The sequence below is a fragment of the Amphibalanus amphitrite genome, unplaced genomic scaffold (genome assembly GCF_019059575.1).
Source record: "Amphibalanus amphitrite isolate SeventyFive unplaced genomic scaffold, NRLGWU_Aamphi_draft 001749F_arrow, whole genome shotgun sequence".
NCBI lineage: Eukaryota > Metazoa > Arthropoda > Thecostraca > Balanomorpha > Balanidae > Amphibalanus > Amphibalanus amphitrite.
In genome coordinates this window covers 19,968-44,850 of record NW_024883242.1, presented here as the reverse complement: position 1 = coordinate 44,850, position 24,883 = coordinate 19,968, and the positions used below count along the sequence as shown (strand labels likewise).

The 24,883-nt window shown below is 49.2% G+C and overlaps 3 protein-coding genes across 7 annotated transcripts; 2 read left to right on the top strand and 1 right to left on the bottom strand.

The window, feature by feature from the left end:
* The first annotated feature begins 476 nt into the window (after nucleotides 1-476).
* On the top strand, nucleotides 477-4,424 carry LOC122374973 (dynein regulatory complex subunit 4-like). Its single transcript, XM_043354092.1, has 8 exons — nucleotides 477-794; nucleotides 1,405-1,646; nucleotides 1,818-2,079; nucleotides 2,315-2,575; nucleotides 2,736-2,846; nucleotides 3,016-3,159; nucleotides 3,295-3,504; nucleotides 4,043-4,424. Exons 1-8 carry the CDS (start codon nucleotides 792-794, stop codon nucleotides 4,259-4,261), a joined length of 1,452 nt encoding a protein of 483 aa, XP_043210027.1. The 5' UTR covers nucleotides 477-791; the 3' UTR covers nucleotides 4,262-4,424.
* Nucleotides 4,404-13,713, bottom strand: LOC122374974 (RNA polymerase II-associated protein 3-like). Of its 3 annotated transcripts, none has more exons than XM_043354093.1 (2): nucleotides 13,541-13,713; nucleotides 4,404-5,978 (listed from the first exon to the last, which is right to left on the bottom strand). In XM_043354093.1, exon 2 carries the CDS (start codon nucleotides 5,969-5,971, stop codon nucleotides 4,568-4,570), a length of 1,404 nt encoding a protein of 467 aa, XP_043210028.1. In that variant the 5' UTR covers nucleotides 5,972-5,978; nucleotides 13,541-13,713; the 3' UTR covers nucleotides 4,404-4,567. The 3 variants fall into 3 exon arrangements, with proteins under 3 accessions (XP_043210028.1, XP_043210029.1, XP_043210030.1); XM_043354094.1 differs by lacking the exon at nucleotides 13,541-13,713 and adding an exon at nucleotides 13,495-13,517; XM_043354095.1 differs by lacking the exon at nucleotides 13,541-13,713 and adding an exon at nucleotides 9,581-9,632.
* Nucleotides 13,293-23,955, top strand: LOC122374972 (EIN3-binding F-box protein 1-like). 3 transcript variants are annotated; one of them, XM_043354091.1, is made up of 8 exons: nucleotides 13,293-13,300; nucleotides 15,933-16,215; nucleotides 16,925-17,137; nucleotides 18,276-18,429; nucleotides 18,880-19,101; nucleotides 19,523-19,701; nucleotides 20,717-20,930; nucleotides 22,569-23,955. In XM_043354091.1, the coding sequence occupies exons 2-8, from the start codon at nucleotides 15,942-15,944 to the stop codon at nucleotides 22,906-22,908; spliced, it is 1,596 nt and encodes a 531-aa protein (XP_043210026.1). In that variant the 5' UTR covers nucleotides 13,293-13,300; nucleotides 15,933-15,941; the 3' UTR covers nucleotides 22,909-23,955. The 3 variants fall into 3 exon arrangements, with proteins under 3 accessions (XP_043210026.1, XP_043210025.1, XP_043210024.1); XM_043354090.1 differs by having other exon boundaries at nucleotides 13,298-13,486; XM_043354089.1 differs by lacking the exon at nucleotides 13,293-13,300 and adding an exon at nucleotides 13,659-14,236.
* Nucleotides 23,956-24,883: the final 928 nt, after the last annotated feature.

Sequence of the window (24,883 nt, the reverse complement as noted above, 5' to 3'; positions counted from 1 at the left end):
CGCCGGCGCTGTATGTCCGATACACCTGTCGACACTCTCGACACTCTCGACACCTGTCGATACTGTGTGACTGTCCTGCGGCACAGTATGCTGGTAATCTTGAGCACATTTGGGAGTGAGTGATCTGTCGAAAGGATTGATAACTACTGAAATGTGCGCCACTCCATTCCCGAGGCTCAATTACTTAGTCATTTGTCTGGGGCCATCCATAAAATTAATTAAGGTAATATAAAATCAGCATATTTTTCTAACTAATGGAATGGTTAGGTCGTGGCTAGTGGCTACCCATCGATGTTTTCACTTTTTTTGCCATGTGGTACCTATTGTGGTTCATTATACCAATGTCCAGCAGTAACGCAAACATTAAAAAAGTCACCTCATCCTTTGCAGGATTACGTACTGTGGGAGTTGCGTTTGGCAGATAATCACGTTGTTTATCGATAAAACGAAGTTCGTCGACCCGACAGCGCCTGCGAGCAGGGCGCGGCAGCCGCCCCTGTCATTCCGTCCAGCTGGCAGCGGTGGGGCCGGCAGTCAGCTGTGTTGCTATGACAACCATTGTACACAAACCAGGGCTTGGCGTTTGGCTCGTTTGGCTTGGCGTTTGGCAGCGTTTGGGAATGCCTGCGGCAAAACGCCCGAGGCAAATCTAGTTATATGCATTGTGCACACCGATATTTATTTAGCGTGTATGAGAAAATGTGTCAATATTTTATATAGTAAATATGTGACAAGATCAAGAAGCTATATTTTTGAAGTATTTATTCGAACAGATCCGTGGATAACCGATCATGGTAAGTGCCGACCCATGTTGTTAGTTCGGTTCTCATATTCAATGCATTTATTTGTAGCGAATATTTACAAGCACCCATCAAAATTGTGTAATGTTAATTTGCTACAAGTAAAATCAAAGACATATCCAGGATTATTCTCAATTCTAATTCACCTTAGAGCCATTAACACCGATGTCCAGTGATCACCTCACCAATGCAGTACCTACTACTACCATGCCTATTGCCTAGGTATTACCTATACCTACCTACCTATTCCCATCTCTGCTATGCTACTGTGGTGGAATAGAGAAGGGGAGAAAGGGATCTAGCTTCTCTCGTTACATGAGGATGGGGATAGGGATGAGGTAAAATTGTTGGTAGGCTCCATAAACTCCACTTTGTTGAATAAACGTTTCGTAAATGATTGTACAGGAAAATGTTATGAAACGACGGGAAAATGATAAAAAAGCGTTTTCCTAGGATACGACAGCACTTGGCAGTGCTGTCTTCTGCCTAACGAAATCGCAGATCCATCGGGCGATTGAAAAATAAATCAGAGAAAAAAGATGGCAAAAAAAGTCATGGATAATACTGGCTGTCCCGCCAATTTATCGGCACCTATGTGTTTCAGGCACCGAAAAAGAAAGGAGGCAAGAAGAAGGGGAAGGGGTCGGCCAAGGGTCCGGCCATCATCGATGGCGTCGCCGTGGCCGACATGACCAGGGAGCAGGTGGAGGCGCACCTGGAGCGACTCAGGGAGGAGCTCAACCGGGAGCGCGAGGAGCGCAACTACTTCCAGCTGGAGCGCGACAAGATCAACACCTTCTGGGAGATCGCCAGGCAGCAGCTGGATGACGCCAGGGCAGAAATCAGGTTAGTGCAGCTCATGTCTCTACTGATACGGATTCCCCGGGAGCGATCCGATTAAATTTCCGATATAAACACATTATAGACGTTACAAAATTCAGTGGTATGCAACAGATCGATAGTTGTTACGATTAGTACGCACTTTTTGTACCGTTTACGATATTGTACTGTTTTCAGAAACAACGCTCGCGAGATAGAAGAAGCCGAGGTGGCCCACCGGACAGAGATCAGCATCTACAAACAGAAGATCAAACATCTGCTGTACGAGCACCAGACGAACCTGACCGAGCTGAAGGCTGAGTACCACGAGGACCTCAAACAGGCGGAGGACGAGCACCTGGTCAGCGAGAATGAGCTCAACAAGGACAAACATAACCTGGACAAACTGATACGGGAGCGCACCATCGCCGAACAACAGCTCATCAGAGACCTGAAACTGGTGGGTAACAGTCCAATAAGACCAGCCTGAAGAACGCAGCTGTTTGATAAGTGTCCTACAGACAACTCGGTTGATCGTCATTTTATTGATTACGACATAAAAGATGCCTTTCTGCTCGCTTACTTCAAATCCGATACCTATCAATGCATAATGTTACGCGTAAAAACTAAACGTAATTGTAAAACGTACCTATCTTAGGCGGGGCTATTCACCAATTCTCTGCGTTACGTTGCAGAAATATACCGACCAACTGAGCAAGCAACTGAACGACTTTGAGCAGCGACTGAGGGAGATGGAAGCCAAGTACGAGAAGCGCCAGCGCACCCAGCGCATGGAGCTCGAACTGCAGCGCCGGACCGAGCTGCATGAGCTCGAGGAGCGGAAAAACACTCAGATCAACCAGCTGATCAGCAACCACGAGAAGGCGTTCGGCGAAATGAAAAACTATTACAACGACATAACGCTCAACAACTTGGCGCTGATCAACACCCTGAAGGTATGCAGCTGGCGATGGTCTGACTTTTCCGATTATACCGAACTAGACTTCATCGACGAATTATAATCACAAAGCAACCTCTAAAACGTCAAATAAAACAAACGACCCAAGGGCATAGGGAAATCGATACATGATGACCTTCCGTGGCCTTTTTGTGCAGGAACAAGTGGAAGACCTGAAAACGAAAGAAGAGAGAACTGACAAACACATGCACGAAGTAATGAGGGAGAACAAAAACTTGGTGCAGCCCCTTCAGAAAGCAAAGGAGAGGGTGAGTCACTTCTACCACATCTTAAATATTCACCAGATTTATCAAAAGCTAATAAAGCGTTCGTTGCATCTAAAAGTTAAGCTGACAATGACCGGTCAATGTGTTACGATGATCCGTAAGAGTAGTCATGTTATTGAGCCGTTGATTTTGATCCGTGTCTATGATCCAGGTCGCCGAGCTGGAGAAAGGCATGGCTCACTACACCAAGGACAAGCAGAGTTTACAGCAGACCAAGGCCCGGCTCTCCCTTCTGACCAAGAACCACGACGCGCTCACATGGGAGCACGAGGTGCTCGAGCAGCGCTTCGATCAGGTTCGTAGAGGATATTCTATCAATTAAGTAGGCCTTTACGCTTCCGATGAGCTTATGAACCTTCAAACGTTTCATTTGCTTTACCTTTCCTTAAATCTGGAGCATCAATCGATAAAAATCCTTACATTTCAACAGGTTCAGAAGGAACGAGACGAGATCTACGAGAGGTTCGTGGCGGCGATCACTGAAGTCCAACAGAAAGCGAGCATGAAGAGTCTACTGCTGGAGCGAAAGCTGTCCACGCTGGCCGACAGCCTGGAGAAGAAGGAGGCTCAGCTAAACGAAGTGCTGGCCGCGTCCAACCTCGACCCCAATGCTCTGGGCATTGTCAACAGAAAACTGGAGGTGAGCGATCACAGTAACAGAGATGGTAGAGATTCACGACACGCTGCCTGCACCGGTCATTTAGTCGTCGCATTCACAATTCTACTGAGAAATGGGAAACGTTCTTTGTATGAGCGAAGTGATGCGAGTGATACTGCTACCCTCCGGCGGCCTTTTTCTGATCTCGATAAATCTGAACGCGATGCGAGGCGATGGATAGTTATGTGACCTTTCAGCATAGCATTAGGTAGTTCATGAAAAAAACTCAAAGCTCATACACGGGAAGATGACACTTGAGCTTCATTTTCGTGCGACAAGTGAACTTCAATGCTTAATTTCGTAGAATACCTTGATGTGAGCGGGCCGCCCTTTTTCTATGGCGTACAGCCGTACACACTCGATCAAGAATGCATAGGGTAGAGAACCCTTTCCCAGCTACTTTTGTACTGACTGTTGTTCCTATCCATGTGCTTCACTTCTAACCCATGCGTGCATTCCTATCCCCATGTGTCGGTGCATATCCATTGTGTCGCGCCAGCACATTATTTTGCTGTTGCAGGAGATGCTGGACGCCAAAAATAACGCCATCAAGGACATGCAGTACGAGCTGGCGCGGATGTGTAAGACGCACGCCGACACTGTGGCCACGTACGCAGCTCGGCTCGAGGAGTACGGGGTGCCGCGAGACAACATCGGCTTCGAGCCGCTGCGGCCCTGCCAGGGCAAGAAGCTGGGCCGCGGGCCGGCAGGCCTCGTGTCGGGCGGCCACAACAAGTGAAAACGACATCACACGAGATATTATGTGAAACTGGGCAATGCGCGCATGTCGCAGTGAGCGCTTCCAGACGCCAATAGAAAATTGTGTTGATACGTGCACGCGTTGGTGAAATGTCAGTGTCTTTGAAGTAAAAGTCGATGACTAAATAAAAAAAACGACTGTATTGACCAACGTTCTAGGTTACTCGTATGCACGGATATAATGATCACAGCTCTTGGCAACAGCGGGACTCCAGAACGCAAAAACAACTCGCGAACGACAGATGGAGAAGCCATCGACTGAATTCAGATCGGCTACAAATACGACCTACACGCCGACCCGCTTTTTCACATCGCTCATATCCTGACCGTCCTCCTCACACCTGCTCACCAGGCCCTGGAGCAGCTTCCTGTCCTGGGAGCTCATGAACATGACGAGCACGTCCACCCGCCGCACTTGACTCAGGCCGCGCAGGTGGGAGCCGATCTCTGCGGCCGGCAGCGTCTCGGCCACCCGCAGGATCTCCACCAGAGTGCTCTCCTCCAGCGCCTGTTTGAAGATGCTCGCGTAGTCGCCGGGCGGGATCTGCCGCAGGTACTGACTCCGCAACTCGCCGTGCGTCCTCAGCAGTTTCCAGTCGCGGACGAACTCGTACGAGGACCTGGGCGCCGCCGGCACGGCCATGGCCGGTGTAGCCACGACCTCGGGAGGAGGGGCTTCCTTCGGGTCTGGCTCCGGCGCCTGGTCCACCTTTGGCAAGGACGCCTCTGCACTCGGCTCCTCTGGCGCAGGACATTGCTTTTCCTCTGGCTCACTCGGTTCAGCGGTCCCATTTTGCGTCACGTCGCCATTGACAGATGGTGACTGCCCCGCTTCTTCACCACCAGTTTCAGAAGCAGCTTCAGAATTAACATTGCAGGAGCCATTGATGTAGTTCTCAAGCTCGGCGTCGTTCCCCACCTGCTCGATGTGTATTTTCTTCAGTTGGGTTTTAGATCGCAAGTGCGCAGGCTTTTCTTTGACTGGTGGGGTTTGATCGAGTGGTCTGGACGTTTTGCTACTCGGATCACTGGAGGTGGGGAGATCACTTTTCCTTTTAGTTGTTTTAAGTCGCGCCTGCTTGTCCTCTTCCAGTTTGATCCGCTCCATGCTTCTTTTGGCCTGAGGGTTGTGTGGCTCCAGCTTTAGAACCTTCTGGTAGTCTTCTTTTGCCAACTGGAGCTTCCCCAGCTCCAAACGAGCTGTCCCTCTCCTGAGGTAGCCTTTGATATATCCGGGGTCAAGCGCAACTGCTTTCCCGCAGTCTTCCTCTGCCTTTTCAAAAGAGTTCAGCTTCAAATAGGCCATGCCACGATTGGCAGGAAGAACGTGGTAGTTGGGATCCAGCTTCATGGCAGTGGAATAGTGCGTGATCGCCTTTTCATATTCCTTGTTCTTCAGGCATTCGTTCCCCGCTTCTTTAAGTCTGAGCACCTCCTCCGACGGTTCATTCTCTACTCTCACGGTTCGTTTCTTTCCGTCTCCCTCGGTGGGTGACGGTGCCTTAGGCCTCTTTGAGTCACCAGAGCCTTTAGATTGTGAGCTCTCTGTCGGCTGGGCCCGCTTAGATTGAGATGTAAGTTCCTTATCCTTCTTCTTTATCTGATCAGTCCAGTTTCGGAGGTCGCGCATGTAGCTCTGTACATCCTCCTGGTTGTTTCTGAGATCTTGCTGTAGTTTAATTGGATCCATGGCGTAACTGAAAAAGAAGAAAGACAATAAGAATAAAGCGTGCTAGCACACCCGTTACTGCCCTCAGCTTCTCCGGACCCCGACCAAGTGACGTCTGTTACATTGGCGGTTCGTCACTCCGTTACCATCAGGTCCGCTCCAATCCTTACATTACCTTACCTTACCTTCACAGTGATCGGGAGGGAAAAGGCCACTTGGCCTGGAGATCCCGTTCTCATCTAGCTCCAGGACTAGGACAGTCTGGGCTCTTATGGGTATGGAATGTCATACTTCAGGCTTCTCCAGTGTTCATCCAGCCTGCCCTTGAACTAGTTACCTTTGTTTGTCCGAGCGTGTTAGTCTAAAAATTATGATCCCTCGCCGGCACAGGCTATTTTGCGTGCTTCGACGGCACAAGGGTTGGTACGACCCCCCCCCCCCCCATCGCGTCTGGCCCCTGATCGAGCTAGAGCTTCGCGGAAAAGAACGAGCGTGTTGCCCGTGACGAGAGGAAGCCGATGGGGGTTTTTGGGCGCCCGGACTACAGTGGTCATCGGCGGAGGAAGCCGATGATACCTGATTTTAAGGTCCTAGGTCATCGGTTGACCTTCCAGGTCAGGTCAATGACCCAAAAGTCGGGAAAATCGGGACCTGGTAGAACGTCGTTAAGCGTTGCTGCTGTGGAGTTTTTCGGGGTATTGATCACGAATATCATGTTAGTTTAGATCACAGATGATGTCTTTATGCATTTAGGCCATGTTGGGTCAGGTCAGGTCAGTTCAACCAGTAGGTAGGGGTCCTGCCAGGTATTCGTAGTACGTGTCAACCGCCTCTGGCTCTGACAACTTTGTAACATGTTAAGAAGGCACCAAAACTATTTCGTAAATGTTCAAATGGTTGCTTAATTCGAAATCAGCTCCAAAAACTAGCCTAAAACATGAAAAAACTCGAAAAAAATGGACCGAGGTCATCAAAGGTCAATGACCTGACCTGACCTTCAGGTGACCTTAACACCCACCCTAACGCATGGGAGCAGCATCAAATCACATATTTGAACGCTTGAAACCACGAAAAGACTGCAAACGCGCGGCTAATGCGAGGCGACATACGCCGAATCGCGATTCCGGCCAAACATGGTCTCAGGAAATAGGTCAAAGGTCAAAGGTCATTTGGGTCAGGGTCATTAAATTTTCAGGGTAGGTGTTAAATTGATGAACGTGAGGGTACTGAAAGTTTCGTCGCAATCAATCGCTATGAAAGTTATTTGCGAAAAACCTTAGGGGGGTTGCACCAGCACACAGCACAGGGGGGTGGCCCCCTCCTGTGCCAGCGAGGGTTATATATGTCTGGTCTTCATTGAGGTAGCGGTATAGCGAAACAAGCTTTCCGGTGTTTATCAGCGCCATCCATAATAATCAAACGCCGCTGGCCTTTGAGTAACAGTTTTGCCCACCAGTTCCAGGCCACAGCTCCTCACCCTCAGCCTGCTGTTTCCAGAGCAAGTAACCCATCCCAGCCCACCAGTTACCCGTCCCACTGTCCCAGCCCACCAGTCCCGCACCTCAGCTTGCCGTCAATCATCCCAGCCTGCCAGTTCCTCATCCCAGCCTGGCAAGCACTGTGGCCTTAGTTGGCGATTCACTGGAATGCCGGTTAAACCCACCCAAACAGGCTGTCTCCAGGTGGGTGGCTTAGTTGGTACCTGCCTTAGTACTTCATCTACACAATTACTGCAAAAATTATGTAATGACACAGTATTGTTACTAAACACGAGTTTCTCTATAGAATCATCATCATCATCATCATTTATTTCGTATGACCTCCGCATGTCCACGGCTTTTCGGGTCAAGTGTCAAGTTACAGTAAGAACATAAAAACACACAGCAGTTACACTTTAAAGATGTAGAGATATGATAAAGTGAATAAAATTGAAGTTGTACGACATTGTCCTGACGCGAAAATACCATTAGCGCCTACCGATAAAATTATGTCCTGGCCTCCCTGTCCACAGCATGCACCTTGTTCCATGTTGAAACAGCTCTATATGGGAAAGACCGCCTAGCAAGCTCCGTATGTACACGAGGCAGCTGAAGAGCGCCAGCTAGCGACGCGCGAGTTTCTCTTTCGGAGATCACTGCTCTGTATGCGATCTGATCGCGGAGTGAGTCTGGTGCGTGGGAGCTGGACAGAGTACGGTACAACATGGCGACGTCTCTCTCCGTGATGAGCTGCTCTACTGCGGGCCAGTTCATGTCGGTCAGATGCGGTGTTATATGATCGGAGCGGCGCAAATGATGTCTATTGTCAGAATGATGTCTATATTATAGGAATTAACTAATGTCTGAACTGGGACAGGTGGGCAGTGTGACCAGTTTAGGCTCGACTCGAGCACAATTGATGCCAAGTTTTGCAGTTCGTTTCAATTAGCTGAATGTGCTCAAACCAAGGGAAACTGATACGGGATACCCTCCATTGAATCATGCTGTTTCAAGCACATAAAATTAGAGATGTCTACGTAATGAAGACCTACTATTCTTTTATTTCTATGTACGATTCTGATTCGAAGTCCTCATCCTGGGACCGGTCGACCAACGTGACTTGCTGGCGACTGCAAGGCCGTATCAGTAGGCGGAACTATGGTCAAGCGTACCCATTTTCGGGAACGCATTTTCGTTCCCATGTTTGGGAACGATAAACCCAAATATGGGAACGCCATGCAGGCATTATTTAAAACAAGAAAAAGAACCGTTAAATGACGTTAAAAAAATATAAAACGATCGTGAACCGGTTGATATTTGTCCCAATATTGTTGGGAAAGAGTTTGATATTGTAAGGCCCATCGTAGTTTCAAATCGTTCCCCTATTTCTAAAGCAGTCCATCATCCGGGCCGCGAGCCCAAATTTGGGAACGCTCTCGTACACTGGCGCTGCAAGCGTTCCTTATTATGGGAACGGCGTACCCAAAATTGGGAACGATTTCACCGACGCCTTTCAGGGGCTCTTTTCATTAACAAGCATCACGTCCAACGCAGCAAATTATTGTTAACGCAACAATCATCAGATGACCTTTCCGGCAAGACCGTCGCATGTTTCGCCCGGTCTTCTGCGCTTTTATTCCAGTCGATCTCGCAGCGGGCACGCCCCCCTCTGCAGGATTACGTAATTCACAACGCTCAGCGATGTTCAACAAGGTCTCCCATACCTATATCCACCGTCCGCGCCGAAGGTGGAGACATGTCAAGCACCTGTCTGTTTATCACCGATAGTTGACGAGCACAAGGAAGTATCCAAAAATGGGAACGCTGAATATGTTACACCCTCAAAACACCTAGTCCCAATGAAAATATAGTTTTTTCCTTTCTTAATGAGTGTAAGTGGCAAAAGGCCTGGGAGGATGGGCACGAAGAATGATCGAAATCAGCTTATAAATTATAAATAAGCCACACAGAGCGATCTATATAAGAGAAATTTCCCCAAAACGATCATGCTTAGAACACGGAAGACAAAAACCACGCTCATGACGCTCCTTATAAAACAACGCTAAACAGCTAGCATCCAAATAAAATATGTCTTTCCGGGCTGATAAAATACAGCTGAATAATTTTAAACCACTGAAACTGAGTTTACAACAGTTCTTCGGTAAAATCACTGGACGCGGTCGTGCGCCCCGACACCAAAAGTCAACAATATTACCTCGGGACTGTCCGCGTGTTCGCTTGCATATGTCAGCATCTGGTGTCGCTAGTATGAAACTTCATAACCCGGCAAAAATAATTATACTTGACCTCAAAATGTAAAAAACGCTTCATTTTCCTTAAAATTGCATGTTAAATGTAGTACAACCGTTTTCACCATTCCGTCATTTCAAAAAATCATTAAAAATACCATTCGACGGTCAATGTCCTTGTTCAACTGTCAGATTACAGATAATTTTATAGAGACTTAGCAGATACTTAAATTAGCGTGCACTTTTTTGAGACGTGATGCACTCATGAGTTCAAGTTTTAGTGGGCGAACGGCCGAAAAATTACCTTCCGTTCTCATAAATGGGAACGCCCGTTCCCATATTTGGGAACTCCGTTCCCAAAAATGGGAACATTCCTATATTTGGGTACTCATGACCATAGTTCCACCTACTGGTATAAGGCGACTGGCGAGTACCTATATCAGTCCCACGCACAAGGGGGAAAAGCTCAAAAAATTGAGCGCTCAAAAAATTGAGCGGGCCCCATTATGAAGGAATAGGCGAAACGATGGTATTTTACAATGCCTTTAGCGTCACACTACGGCAAATATCGTATCCAAATAAGGTATCAATGACAAGAGAGAGCAACAAGGTTTCTTCTCGAACACTCGCCGTGATAATTTATATCGGTGTTTTTGGAAAGAAAATGCCCTAAAGACGCTCAACTTTTTGAGCGCCACTTGTCGTTCGGGACCGCGATACTCAATAAATTGAGCGCCACGACAGAAGACAGTCAGCTGGCGCTCAAAAAATTGAGTGCCGGCCAGCATCTACACTCAATTTTTTTAGCGTTCTCCGTGACAGGTGAAGCCGGTACTGGCTGCCATTTTTGATGTTATGTTCGTTGAAATACGTCAAACTGAGTTGAAACAGAAATGCAGGAAGTTGAATGCTACGTGGTACCTAAACTTTTCACAAACCCATGGCATCATGTCACATTTTCCGCTAGTAGTTTTATCGGTCTTTCGGATTCGGCACACCTCAAATAATTATATAAGGCTTGAATAATCCGTATGAATACTGTAATTGATATTCTCTGACTGTACTGGGAGAAGGGAATACGTGAATACAGAGATATCCATCCACCCTTGAATATTGGAGAATTATAGCAGGAAAAACTGTATTGCCATGGTTACAACTTACAAGGCCATCGGCCGCAAACAAACAAAAATACTATACAATGTGGGTTAGATTCACAAACATCATCAAGTGTGGAACACAAAGACGAGCAAAACAACATCACATTATCGCATGCCAGCCCGACCACATTGGAACCGGGTCCGGGTGACCTGCGACCGGAACCTGTGTCTTGCCAGCATACATCACAAAAGCAGGAGGCAGTGTCGTACTGCTTTGATCCCAAATATGCCATATAACAAATGATATAAACGACCTAAGCTCGGACTAAGCTTATCATTATCAAATCCTTAACATGTAAAAGACGAATGGAAACATCGAGTCTCAGACCAGCAGTAGCAACGATCACAGTAGCAACATCACAAAGAACACGCGGCATTATCAGACAGCCGTTTTGTTATCGGGCTACAGGCGGCGACGGCGTGGTTGCAGACCAGCTGCGAGGTAGCGGCGTGCGGGCAAAAGGCGCGGGCACACCTCCATGTGGCCGTGCGGACAGTGCGCGGTCGGCGTCGCATAGTGGGCGGCATCGGGCTGTCCCGGGCCGTCGAAGCCGCACAGGTTGTCGGCGCATGTGGGCGCGCGCGGTCACCACGGCCAGCTGCTCACCGCCAGCACAGACTGCGCAGCGTCGCCGCTCCGCCGGCCAGAACACGCAGACAACCCTTCTTGCAGTCGCACAACACGTAGCCAAACTCATTCACCTGCTCCACCATGTTGTTGATGTCACCGAGTCGTTCGAGTTGTGGCTCGTGCCGTCGAGCATGACCTGCCCGATCGGACACGGGTCAGCGGCTTCTGCTCCAGCGAAGTCTTCATCTTAGTGACGTCTTGCTGATCTCCACAAAGGCTGAGCAGATGACCTTACCCACAGAGACGGCCGACGTCCTCGCCAGCGACCGCTTGGTTGTGCAGACCTGCCAGATAAAGAAAAGCTGTTTGGTGATCTCAAACGATTTTTTTCTTTATGCAGTGGAACAAAACGGAAAATATGTCATACAACAGGAACTAAAAAAAAGATGCAGCCTAGGTCGTCTAAGAAATGGGTGCAACATTGATAAAATTCTTCATTGAATGAATTCTGCAAATGCTTTTGATAAACCAAATGTGTGGTGATTATAAGGAGACCACTTCACTATAAAATTGCTCAGGGTTCCCTATCTGGACCTGTCAAAAAATCCTGACTGCACACTAACAATGAGCATTAAATCAAAAACCTCTACCAGGTACCTAGGGATAATTAAATTCTGATTCAGGAAAATATTTCACATCATACAAATAAAAACCTTTACTATATTGAAACTGAAAATGTGATGCTGATCCAGTGACCTAAGGGTCTCGAAGTATAATAATGAATTAATCGATTATAAATTTGGTGGTGACTGCCGACTGGCGTCTGGCGGCCTAGACCTTGAGGCTTGAAAGTGGCCTTCCTTTTCCGTTGACTCCGATCCTCCAGATGGAAATGATATAAAGGATCATTTTTATCTTATTTCATATGAGCGAGCCAGTCAGCAAAGTGGCTATCCTGTTTCAGCATTCACCCACACAATAGTTGACTGTCAGTCTGTCATGCTGTCAGTGTTGTGAAGTAATGAAGGAGTTGAGTTTTGTTGATTATAAATTGTGATGTTATGTAAAGGACTGGAAAATGAATGTGAAAACTATGGAAACATATTGGCAGAGTATTGTCACTTACTATCAGGACATATGGATAGAGAATACATTCAAATTAATAAGAAATGCCAAATATCAAGGTACTCAATCACTGATAGCAGTGGACTATCATATGTTTTAATGTCAATTATATGAAAGTTAAGACTGAAACTACCTTTTACCTCATCATAACTAATGAAAAATTGTGTGAAGAAAACATTCACAGCCTCTTTAAAGCACTTAGACCACTAAAAAACAAAAATTTTTACGTAAATATGTTGTGTCTCCTTCCTTCAAAACATCATATCGGATGGCGCCACTTTCGTCGACAGTTACTTATCTGCACGCAAGTCGAGGAAAACGTGAATTGATTGACGTTTACGTGTTTCCAAATTTAAAATCACAGCATATTCAAACTTTTCAGTGTACCTTTTAACATCTAAGTACAACTAAAACGATAAAAACTTACCCTCAACACAAGGACGACGACAACCACGCGACCGGAGACGTCGCGACGAAATAAACAAACGGCGCCGCCAAATGAAAAATATTCTCCGATATGGGTAATGTGAAATTGAATCGCAATCATTTTGGGTAGTATGAAAAATGCTCTTTCCAACAGAACCCTAGTAAAAAACGTAAATGGACAAAAAATAACTGTTATTTCGACATAAATATTGGTTTTTTTTTAAGTCATCCTGGTATGCCGTAAGATTTCGACCTATAAATTGGTGTTCCCCCAATCATTGAAGCTTGAGCAGTGAAAAATATGAAAGCCTAATCTGTTTTGCATCATTAGTGATTCTCTTAGGGTGTTGCCATTTCTCCCTAGGTGTTGCGAGTTGCTTTTGCAAAACGTGTTCCTGAAACGGCTCAATTTTTTGAGCCCTCAGCATTACGCCTATGGGAGCCTCTGACGTCACACGCTCAATATTTTGAGCGCTCAATAATTTGAGCTTTTCCCCCTTGTGCGTGGGACTGATATCTTAACACAGCCAGTAGGTACCTTTGTTTGAACGGCTGACTGCATGCACATACTTCAAAGAGCTTACCCAAAGAGGCAGAAGAAATTCTTTTAAAAATTATTCGATCAATAAGTCAGGGTACTCCTAACTACAAGCAAAAACTACCACATAGGTATCTTTCTCCAAATTGCCGGAGAATTGTTTATGAGCTATGCTACATAAGTGGCGCATCTCTGTTCTTTTGCGATAGGTCGATGCTCTCGAATGCTCATGTTGATTCCTGTTTCTGCTATTGCAGCTCAAGATTTTGACCCTTTTTGGCTGATTGAGTCTGTTTAGGGTGAGAATTTGAGCCAATGTTTGCGTTTGAGGCAATTTTCATTAAAAAATAGATTAATATTTGCCTATTTATTGTAAGAAATAGCTATCATTTGTTCTTGACGTCATTTGATTAGCTAGGACTTCTTGTCACAGATATGTCATTTGTGCCCTGCTGAACAGGAAAAATCAAAGGAAGGCAATCATGAAGAGTTGTGAAAATTACACTGGTTTTGTTTTTGGTGAATAAACTTGTTCCGGACATTTCCGGCACGCTCGAATAAGGTGCCAGGGGTGCAAAATCTGTATTTCAAGGCAAGGCAAGGTTTTCGGATTTCTTTGGATTCATTTGATGTAATACTAGACAAGTCAGGTGTATTGGCCAATGCGAACTGAAACTTAAATTCACTTTTCTCGCGGCCATTGGCAGCATCTGTTGAGAAATCAGAATCAGAATAACCTCAGGTTAGTTTGAGTTCAATTGAATGCTTTGTTAGTAATCATTTTTTTATTGACACATTATATGAGGCTTCAGCTTCTTTCAGTATTTGCTAATCCTAAGTTTGTCCAATGTGATAAATATGCTACCTATATTGATATCATGGAAAACAGCTTTCAGGTGTGCCAATTACATCTCAGTTCCTACCTACCTACCACACATTGGAACACATGGCATATTTTCTTATCCCAACACCTGCCATGCAAAGGCAAAAACTACTATGTGAGGTCAGAGTCTGACCCTGCAGAACATAGCAGTTTTTGCCTTTGCACGGCGCAGCGCAGTGCATTGAGCTGTGTGCTAGGAGCAGAAAATATGTAATGCACCTATTCCAGTGTTAGGTGCTGAGATCAAGATGTGATTTCCATGTGCAAAAGTTTTGCTTTAGCCTTTGTATAATTACCTTCCTTCCATACTTTGACTTTGAAAATCAGGTTAGGTTTCAAAGCATTAGCAGATGCTCTTGAGTCTTGGTCCTCATCATGATAAGCTAACTGGACCCTGTTTCACAGCATGTTGGTAGCTGCTGCTAGCATTTACTTAAGCTGCTAGCTAGCACCTAGCAAGTAGCTGCTACTAGCTGCTACATTTCTATTGAAATATCAACAAATTTCATTGCAAGAATCTGAGCTTGTTGATGTTTCCATAGAAACAAAAAGTGCTAATGCACTAGTAGGTATCCATTAGCAGCACCAGCATGCATCCTATGAGACAGGGCTCTGATCTCATCAGCTTTGTGTAGTGAATTGGCATAGGCTATGTTGCAGTTGGTAGTTGCCATGAGTCTGTGCCAGTGCCACCAGAAAACATGAGAAAGCTCTAGTAAGCTCCAGATTCCAGAATTACCCAGTCAGCATTCCAGCACCACCAGAAATTACCAGCCAGCTGTTGGCTGGTGACCAGAAACCAGCAGCAACCTCCAGTCATTTGAGAGGTCCACATTAGCTGGAGGCTCTGTTCTACAAGTATGGTTGTTCACATGGAATATTTATCAATCTAAACACAGGACTTTCTACAGTTCTTTAAATGCAAGGAGAGTCATTTACAGAAATTTGGAAAGCTTTTTTAATAAAACTGACAAGTTATTTAATATTTTGATTTTGAAGAGCAGATCATCATCATTCTTTGTGTCCCATACATCAATCACCAGAAATCTCCAGAAATCATTGCAGTGTCTCATGTAAAACTGCCTAAGTAGACTAAGAAGTAGAGCCACAAGTCGTTTTTTTTTTTTTACTGTAGGCTCTGTAACAGGCCATATGACACTGAAATTTGTGGTAGTATCTACCATTAAAGCAAGGACATTGAAAGTGTCAAGAAGAGGGACACAGGTGTGAGCTCACATCTTAACCATTTCTCATAGAATGCATTAATTGTAATTTGGTGGCTGGCATCCACTCTGAAACCTATTTTTAGCACAACCAGCCAAGTCATTGCTGCTAGCAGGGTTAAAGTTAAAGTTGGATGCCCCTTACTTTCCATTTTGATGGTTGTATATTTATCCATGTATTATCCATGTTTTACTCATGTATTATGTGGTAGATATCATGTATATTTATCAGTTTTGTTTTAAAAGTCTTCCGGAGAGGCATAGGCAAGAATGACCTCTCCGGTCAGTAATAGTCCTTGAGGAAGTCTATAGCTCGTCCCCCTGCCCAGCAGACGGCAGCCATGGAGCCTACTGACTGGTCGCAGCGGCTGCGTAAGAGGACGCAGCGGCCGACGGAGCCGGCCGGCCGGGCGGACGCGACGCCGGGCCCGGCCAAACGGCGCCGCACCAGCGCCGAGCGCCGCCGCCGGGAACGCCACGCGCAGCCGCAGCAGCAGCAGCAGGTGGCGCCGTCAGAGCCCGTGGTGACGCCGCACATCAACGCACTGCCGGAGGAGGTGCTGCTCTACCTGCTGTCCCACCTGAACGTGCCCGAGCGTGTTCGAGTCAGGGCAGGTGAGTCTGTCGCCCGTCCGAGTCAGGGCAGGTGAGTTCGGCCGGGTACTAGTCAGGGCAGGTGAGCTCTGCCTGGTACTAGTTAGGGCGGGTGAGCTCCGTCCTCCGTCCGAGTCAGGGCAGGTGAGTCTGTCGCCCGTCCGAGTCAGGGCAGGTGAGTCTGTCGCCCGTCCGAGTCAGGGCAGGTGAGTCTGTCGCCCGTCCGAGTCAGGGCAGGTGAGTCTGTCGCCCGTCCGAGTCAGGGCAGGTGAGTCTGTCGCCCGTCCGAGTCAGGGCAGGTGAGTCTGTCGCCCGTCCGAGTCAGGGCAGGTGAGTCTGTCGCCTGTCCGAGTCAGGGCAGGTGAGTCTGTCGCCCGTCCGAGTCAGGGCAGGTGAGTCTGTCGCCCGTCCGAGTCAGGGCAGGTGATTCTATCGCCCGTCCGAGTCAGGGCAGGTGAGTCTATCGCCCGGTACCAGCCAGGGCAGGTGAGTCTATCGCCCGTCCGAGTCAGGGCAGGTGAGTTCGGCCGAGTACTTACCCTGGTCGGAAGAGTGAGCGGGGCCGAGTGAAGGTCAGGGCGGGTGAGTTCGGCCTGGTGCAAATCAGGGCGGGTGTTGCATTGAATATTTATGTGAACCGTGTCCACAGTGTGATCCGTCTCCGTTGTGTGACTTGTGTGACCCGTAACCGCAGGGCGCATTGTGACCCGTGTGACCCGTTTGTCGGCAGTGTGCCGTCGCTGGCGGGAGCTGTGCCAGCTCAGTCTCCGCTCGGTACGACACATCAACCTGAACCGCTACTTCGGGCCGCTGAACGTGCAGTGCCGGCCGGCGCTGACCGACCAGCGCTTCAAGCTGGTGCTGCAGCTGCTGCCCAACCTGCAGAAGCTGGAACTGGGACCTGCCGGCGCGAGGCTCTCCAGGAATGGAATACTCAGCATCGGTGAGACGAGACCGGAGCTCGGTGCGGGACCGACTCCGCTGGGGGACGTGGTCCGGGTGATCTGGCCCGAGGAAATGGGAGCATACAGGGGATGGTCTGTTGTGGAGAAAAGGACACCTTTGAATATTCATCATTGGTGAATAACACACAACACCATTAAGAGTCTGAACATGCAACCGATGACTGACATTGTAAACGCACAATGCACAGTTATCATTGACATATTCATACAGTACTTTCGTTTGATGGACAGTTTCTGCCTGTTAGAACGTTCTAAAAGTGTCACGTTTTAAAATGACTTTCATTACGATAAAAACAATTGCACTCTGTTGCGACCACTAAAAATATGACGATGTTGTATTTTGTGTGTATTTCTGAAACCAGTATAACGCCTTTTGGGGCGACTAACGGAGCGAGCGAGAGGGTGAGCCTTGCACGTGCGAAATTTCGACGAGGTACCTCCAGCTGACTTGTGCACGGCACCCTACTAACCGGTCTCTAGCGATGTGCCAAATTTGAGCACAATCGGCCCAGCCGTTCTCGAGATCTGGAAGCGGTACCTTGCACGTGCGCACGTGCAAAATGGGTCCCAACTGACTTGTGCACGGCACCCTACTAACCGGTCCCTAACCATGTGCCAAATTTGAGCGCAATCGGTCCAGCCGTTCTCGAGATCTGGAATCGACCCCTGCACGTGCGCACGTGCAGCAGCACCCCAGCTCTGGCACATGGATATGCATTGCCTAGTGGGTGCCTACCTACATGCCAACTTTCAGCGCAATCGGCCAAGTAGTTACCGAGATATTGCAACAATGTCAAAAGTGACACCTCTTCGTTTTGCACGTGGCACGTGCATAAGGGGTCACCCACATGCATCGGGAATAGCCCAATACTTGGTAGAAGGAATGAAGCTACCTTACAAAAATTACCGCATGTAAATCGGTCAAGTGGTTGCTGAGATATAAGCGTCGCAGAATCGTAACCACGGCCGGCCGGCCGCTCATACTCAGAAATTTCCGTTATTCCACGTAAGACTCCGCTCGCTTCGCTCGCTCCGTAATCAAGGTGTTTGTCAAGCTGCGTGTGTTGGCTGTACGTTACCGCTGGTCTGACCCCTCTGGACCCTGTGCCCCGCCAGGGAAGCTGTGCCCACGCCTTATCGACCTGGACATCAGCTGCCTGAGGATGTCGTTCCGGTTTTTGGAGAACCTCTGCCGCAACTGTCCCCGTCTGCAGCGCATCAACGTACCGCAGTTCAACTTCAAGGAGCAGAACCTCGAGGTGCTTCTCAAGTGAGTTGGACGGCCGGCCGGCCGGCTGTCACTGAGAAGCCTAACAGGCGCCCATTGGCCGGGCCTACGTCTGTCTGGCGCAGCGGTGTGACCTTCGGGGACCGATAGTTGCGCTGGTTTTCTGAAACTGTTTTTTAATTTGTGTATTGTGAGTATAATGTATATGTTATGACAAATCAAGCACGGTAATGCAAAATTAATTTCGATTTGATCAGGTCAGCGCTGTTTCATACATACGAAAATAATAATCAGTCATTGAAAGAACTGAGTTGATTTGCCATTGAGTGAGCCTGAAGTACATAAAGCTGCTGATAAATTTGTTTTTTTCATAAAGGCTTCATTATCGTTTCAAGTTTTAAGTCTGAGAAAAATAGTTTACCTTGACCAATGATTGCGCAGGCCCTACGTGTGCCGATTGTGACGTGTGCGTTTCTGTCCGCCCGTCGCCAGGTACCTGGGCGAGCTGCGTACCCTGGAGTTGGTCTCCACGGGCGTCACGGGCGACTGCTTCAGCCTGCTGCCGGCCTCGGTGCGCAAGGTGACGCTGCGCTCCTGCCCGCGCATCCGCGAGCACAACTTCTGCCTGGTGGGCGACCGGTGTCCGCAGCTGGAGGAGCTCTGCCTCAGCAAGACGCGCGTCACCTCGCACGACATCAAACACATCGCCACCAGGTGGGGTGCCGGCGCGGCCGGGACGGCGGATGGCCTGTGGGGAGGGGAGGGGAGAGTACAGACCTGCTGTGGTTGGGTGTCCTGCGTGTGAAGTGAGGGGAGGGCATGATGAGAATCTCTTGGCGAGGTTTGACGATGACATTTTGTGAACAGTTTCACCGAGCCTTGCATCGTGGCTTAATTGTTCACCATCGACCTGTGATAACTTATTGCTGACCGCTGGCCGCTGACTACTCACCATGATTAACCACTGGGCACGAACAGGCTGGCCACATCTCACCATGACTGACGACTTCACAGTTTACGCTGACCTGGGAGTGATTATGCAATTCATATCAGCGTGAAATAGTTTAGTGTCGAGCTGTACTTAAGCTTAAAGACCTTCTTCCACTGACGTATTCTGACGTCCATCCCGCTGCAGGTGTCCCCAGCTGCGGCACCTGGACATCACCGGCTGTAACCTGGTGCACCCGGAGGAGTTCCTCGAGCTGCTGCCCAACCTCACCTCGCTATCGGCCGGCGCGTGCGCCAACGTCAACAAGAACTCGCTGCGCGCCCTGGCCACCTTCTGCACCAAACTGGAGCGACTCAACCTCAGAGGTATAGTCGACTACAGAATGATGTTCCACTCCTCAGAAGCTATCAGTTGACCGGAGCGCTAAGTTGTGTCGTTTATCACGCAATCAAGCGTGTCGATTGTGAGCATTGGGACAAAGCTATAATTTGTGAACTCAAACCGTGTGATGCGGCACAGCCTACCACTCCAGGCAAATAATTGCCTGTGAAAAGTGGAACATCACTCTGTAGTCGACTAACTATACGCCGGCCTCAGAGGGCAACGGGGAAAAGGCGTATTGTGTCGAGAAAAGTGCTGCTTTTGTTGATGTTTGATGTTGTCGCTCATTTTGAAATCCGAAGGCCACCGTTCGGTCCTGCTGACTCTGACGTCTGATGTTTATGTGTTTACTGTCGCGTGCTGCAGCGTGCCATCCCATGGCCTGACGGATCCTCATCTGACGCTCCGTGTATCTGTGTCCGTCAGGCGGTGCGTCGTACCTCAGCATGCCGTATTGCAGACTGACTGACCCCTATCTAACGCTCCCTATATGTGTCTCTCTGTCCCGTCAGGCAGGGCCTCGTACCACAGCGTGCCGTCCTACGGTCTGACGGATCCCACTGACGGGTCCCCATCTGACACTGCGTCTGTCCCGTCAGGCGGCGCCTCGTACCACAGCGTGCCGTCGTACGGGAGACAGGTTCCCCATTTGACGCTCTGTATCCGTACCTGTCCGTCAGGCGGCGCGTCGTACCACAGTCAACCGTTCTACGGGCTGACGGATCCCACTGACGCTCTCCGTATGTGTCTGTATCTGTGTTCATCAGGTGGTGCGTCGTACCGCAGCATGCTGTATTACAGACTGACTGATCCCCTATCTAACGCTCCCTATATGTGTCTCTCTGTCCCGTCAGGCGGCGCGTCGTACCGCAGCGTGCCGTCATACGGTCTGACGGACCCCTAACTAACGCTCCCTACATGTGTCTCTCTGTCCCGTCAGGCGGGGCCTCGTACCGCAGCGTGCCGTCCTCCATCTGACACTCCGTTTGCGTCCCTCAGGCGGGGCGTCGTACCGCAGCGTGCCCTCCTACGGTCTGCAGCTGCTGCACCGACTGCCGCAGCTGCACTGGCTCGACCTCAGCTATCAGAGCGAGGTCTCGGACGACGTCCTGCGCAGCCTGGCGCGCGCGCCGCGCCTGGCCACCGTGCTACTGCGAGAGAACTACAGCAGCTATAGCGCCCGTTCGCCATTCACCGAGAAGGGACTCATTGAGTGAGTACGGGCGGGTCAGCTCGGCAGTCACTGTAGTGGGGCCGCTGTATGCTTTGATAGGGTGTCCGGGAGGTCCTCGGGTGGCGTTTCAGCTCAGCGGATGAGTACCGACTGTGGAGCGTTTCACTGGAAACATTTCGTTGTTGTCTGTAAATTTGGTGGGGGGTTAGTGAAATGCCGCCTGGCCGCACCAGGCAGCCCGTTCTGGGCGTCCTATCAGGACATCCAGCGGTCATCTCTGAGTCCGACTGGCCGCTGCTGTTCCTGAGAGCCCAGATCAACGGTACACTTCTTTCGTGTCCAGAGCGCAGCTGTTCAGTCCTTTGGTGTGTCGTCAGCTTCAAAAAGCCTCATTTGCCAAAGTGGAAGTTCATGGAAGTTCTTCCATTGTAATCATTTGCGTTCTGGCAAGCGACGGGAGTCTCGTCCTCAAGGGTTGGTTTCGTACGTTTAGCCCTGGGGCGAATCGAACCCGGACTCTGGACCGGAAGTCATGCTCAACCAACTGAGCAATAGGACTGCATTTTAGTTTAAGCAATCCTGTATAATTGTAGAGCAAAACTAATTACTAAACATTCCTAGCTTATCATCTGTCAAAAATATTCGATTAGAATGTAATTTTATCAACACATTTGTTTCATTGGATTCATTCTATTTTGGTCTAATGTGACCATTGGAGGGCCATGGGATGATAGGGTATGGTGTAGACATTGGACTGAACCGACTACCTTGACGGAACCGCTCGATAGCCTAGGTGGGCTGTCACCAGTCACCCCCGAAAGGTTGTACCCCATGGGTGGTATCAGTGGTTTAGCTCGCCTCGTCCAGTTAGGGGTGACCATCACCCCGGACAAAGTAGTGTGTACAGTAGTGCGCATATGCTGCTGGTCTTGAGCAGAAGTACATAGGACGGATGATCTACACATTACCTTCACTTTTAGTGTGGCCTAAGAGCGTGTCGAGGGTAGCCACGGTCGTTCATTGCTTTTAGTCCAAGAAGAGCCGGACGGCACCTCGAAAGTGAATCAGCCGTGGTTAGCGATTGTTACCACATACCACATTCATAACCTTGTATATGGACGACCTTTAGCTGTCGGTCTCGAGTGTTGTGCGTTAATTCACCCGACTTTATTTGTTTTTAATTGTGGGGCCTTCATTACAAGTGATGTTACCGCTAATCGACTCAAGTTGATGTACCTAAATGTAGCTGTTGTGTACCTAAATGAATAAAGTTCAGGTGCTTGTGTTTTAGATCTAATGATCTTTTTTACCACTTAATATTTTGCAATGGTTATATCGCAATGTCTTAATGTCAATTTCTTTGTGATATAGGTACAACGCTGCTACAATTATTTGCATTTATTATTGGCAGAAAATGTAATGAACTGAAGTGTGAGACTAATGCACAAAGGCAAAGTCTTAGGTACAGTCCCCTTTACCACTGCTTATTCAGACCAATAATCGTGGCGAATACTCCGAAGCTTGTTATTTTGTCACTTTCGTCACGCCATATTCTATTTGTCATGACGCCGCCATCCTCTTCGCTACTGTGACCCGTTTTTGACGGCCCTCCTGTTCTGGTACTGTGCCCCGCCGCTGACCGCCCCCCCCCCCCCCCCCCCCGCCCCCCGCCGGCAGACTGGCCGTCTCGTGCCGCTCGCTCACCTCACTGGACGTCAGTCACGTGCAGGGCGTCACGCGCCACCTGTACGACTCGCTGGTGAGCGCCCTGCCGGCCACCCGCCGACTCTCGCTGGTTGTCGGCAACACGGACCTGGAGGGTCTGGTCGGCACCGACCAGGCCGCCGCCGGCACCGTGGTGCTCTGCCAGGGCAGCCCCGCGGCGCTCGACTACCCGCACGTGATGCGTGACGACCCTTGGAGTGACGACTCGGAGTCCGAGGGACCCGACGAGGAGCGCTTTGCCGATGTGTTCATCGACTGGCTGTGGCTGAATAACGCGCTGTGGGCCGTCTGAGGGGCCGGAGACGGCGCGCGCTGAAGGACTCCTGTGGCGGCCTCTGGGTCAGCGCGGAGGAACCCCACAGAGGCCGCCAGGGCTCAGCGGCTCGGCTCTGTGGTATCCAGCGATGTAGCGGCGCGGGCCAGCAGTGCGCCGCGAGTGAGTGAGTCGGCAGGGACTATATATACGGACACAGACACGCGAGAGGACGGCTCACGGCTACCGTGGTATCCCACACGGGTGGACAGTCGCGTCAGGGCGCCGCCCGCTCACAGGGCAGGCCCGCCCTAGTGCGGAGACGAGCCGTCCTATGAGACCGGCGGCAGGCGCGCCCCGGCCACCACCAACCGCCACAGTGGGTAGGTGTGGCGGTCAGTCCTGTGACGGTAAGACCTACCCCGCCTCCGGGGTGATCTGTGGATGCGCTATGTTCCGAACACGCGGGGCGTGTGAGAGTTTGTTTTCTCGTTGGTGTGCGTTTGTGAAACGCTCTCCGCGCTTCACACGCGATTTTATCTGTGGCTGGTCGGGAGCGCTCATTGGTGTGATGCATTTACGTTCGTCATAATGTGCCGGAGTGCGCATAGGCTTTCCTTTTTGTGTGCGTGTGGGCACGTGTATATAGGTGCGGGAGTTTGTTCTGTTGACGGTCAATCCAGATAGTCTTTGTCTATTATAATCGCGCTGGCTGGCGGCTGTGTGTCCCCCGGCGCGGTGAATTGTGTGCGTTGCGCTGTGGCGCCGTGATTGGACAGTCGGGCGCTCTGTCTGACGCGGGACGCGCCGCCAGTGGCCGGGCCGGGCAGCTGGTGATGAGTGCTCGGCGTGTGTGTGATCAGAGAGTTAGCTCAGCGACAGGCGTCCCCCGCCCAGGAGCGGAACGGCCTCCCTCGGCCGGCACGTATCGCTGTATGAAATATCAGAGCGGCGCATTTATGACCAGTCTTTGTGCTTACAGTGAGGTCTCCCACCGCCACGCTCGCATATTAAGACTTCAAAAGAGCATCTGTTGAGTTGTTTTATGACATTTTGTTACGTAAAATAAAGTTTCTGCAGTTCCTCGTTGCTCCTTTTTGCTTTTAGGTCGCGCAAGGGCAGCGCTTTGCGGAGAGCGCTACGGAATGAAAGTCGATTGCCTAAATTGGGGAGAGGGTGGGTGATTCTCGCGTTGAGGGTACGGCTGGAACAGTGAAAATTGGTCTCGGACGCCTCGCAAAAGTCCTGTGGCCCCACCCCAGCACATGCAAAGTTTACCTTCACAGATCACCAAGGAGGGGAAGAACACTTGACCACATCCGAATTTAGACGGCGAAAGTTTGCGCGTCCTACGTAAGATCATGCTTGTACCAATGACGGATATTTTGACCGCAGGTCACCAGGTCAAGGTACCCATGACCCTAAACAAGTTAACGGTCGTGTCGATCATACAGCTTAATTCCTAGACTTGAAACTTTCTTGACTGCATGAGTATGAGCGCCATCACTTCTACTTTTTCTTCTTCTTTTTTGTACAATCGTGGCTTTGGGTTATATGAGGTTTGTGGCTTCACCATAATATGACAAAGGTAATGGGAAAATGTACCTAAATGTCCTCAGCTTTTAGCAATTTGCCAAAAACACGGGTTTCGGGCTACACTGGGTGAAAAATGTTTAAAGCAAAATAGTTGTCTTCATTGAGCTGCCTTGCCCACTGGTTTGGTTTCACTGGTTCACTGGTTTTAAACCCTAGTGAACAGGGCAACTCAATAAGTCGTAATATTTGGTTTTTAATATTTTTTCTTTAGTGTAAACCCGAAACTGAAACGAACCATAAAACGGATAGTTTCGATGTGTGTCTTGGTGTGGCGCAACGACTGAAATGTAACGTAGCCCGGTAGGGTCGGTCGGCTCCTGGCCTGCAGATGAGGTCAAGTCAATGTTTGCATTTGACCTCCTAAGTCCTAGTCTTAGGTCAAAGTTATTACAGAAAACTTTTTTCGTAAAAACTGCTT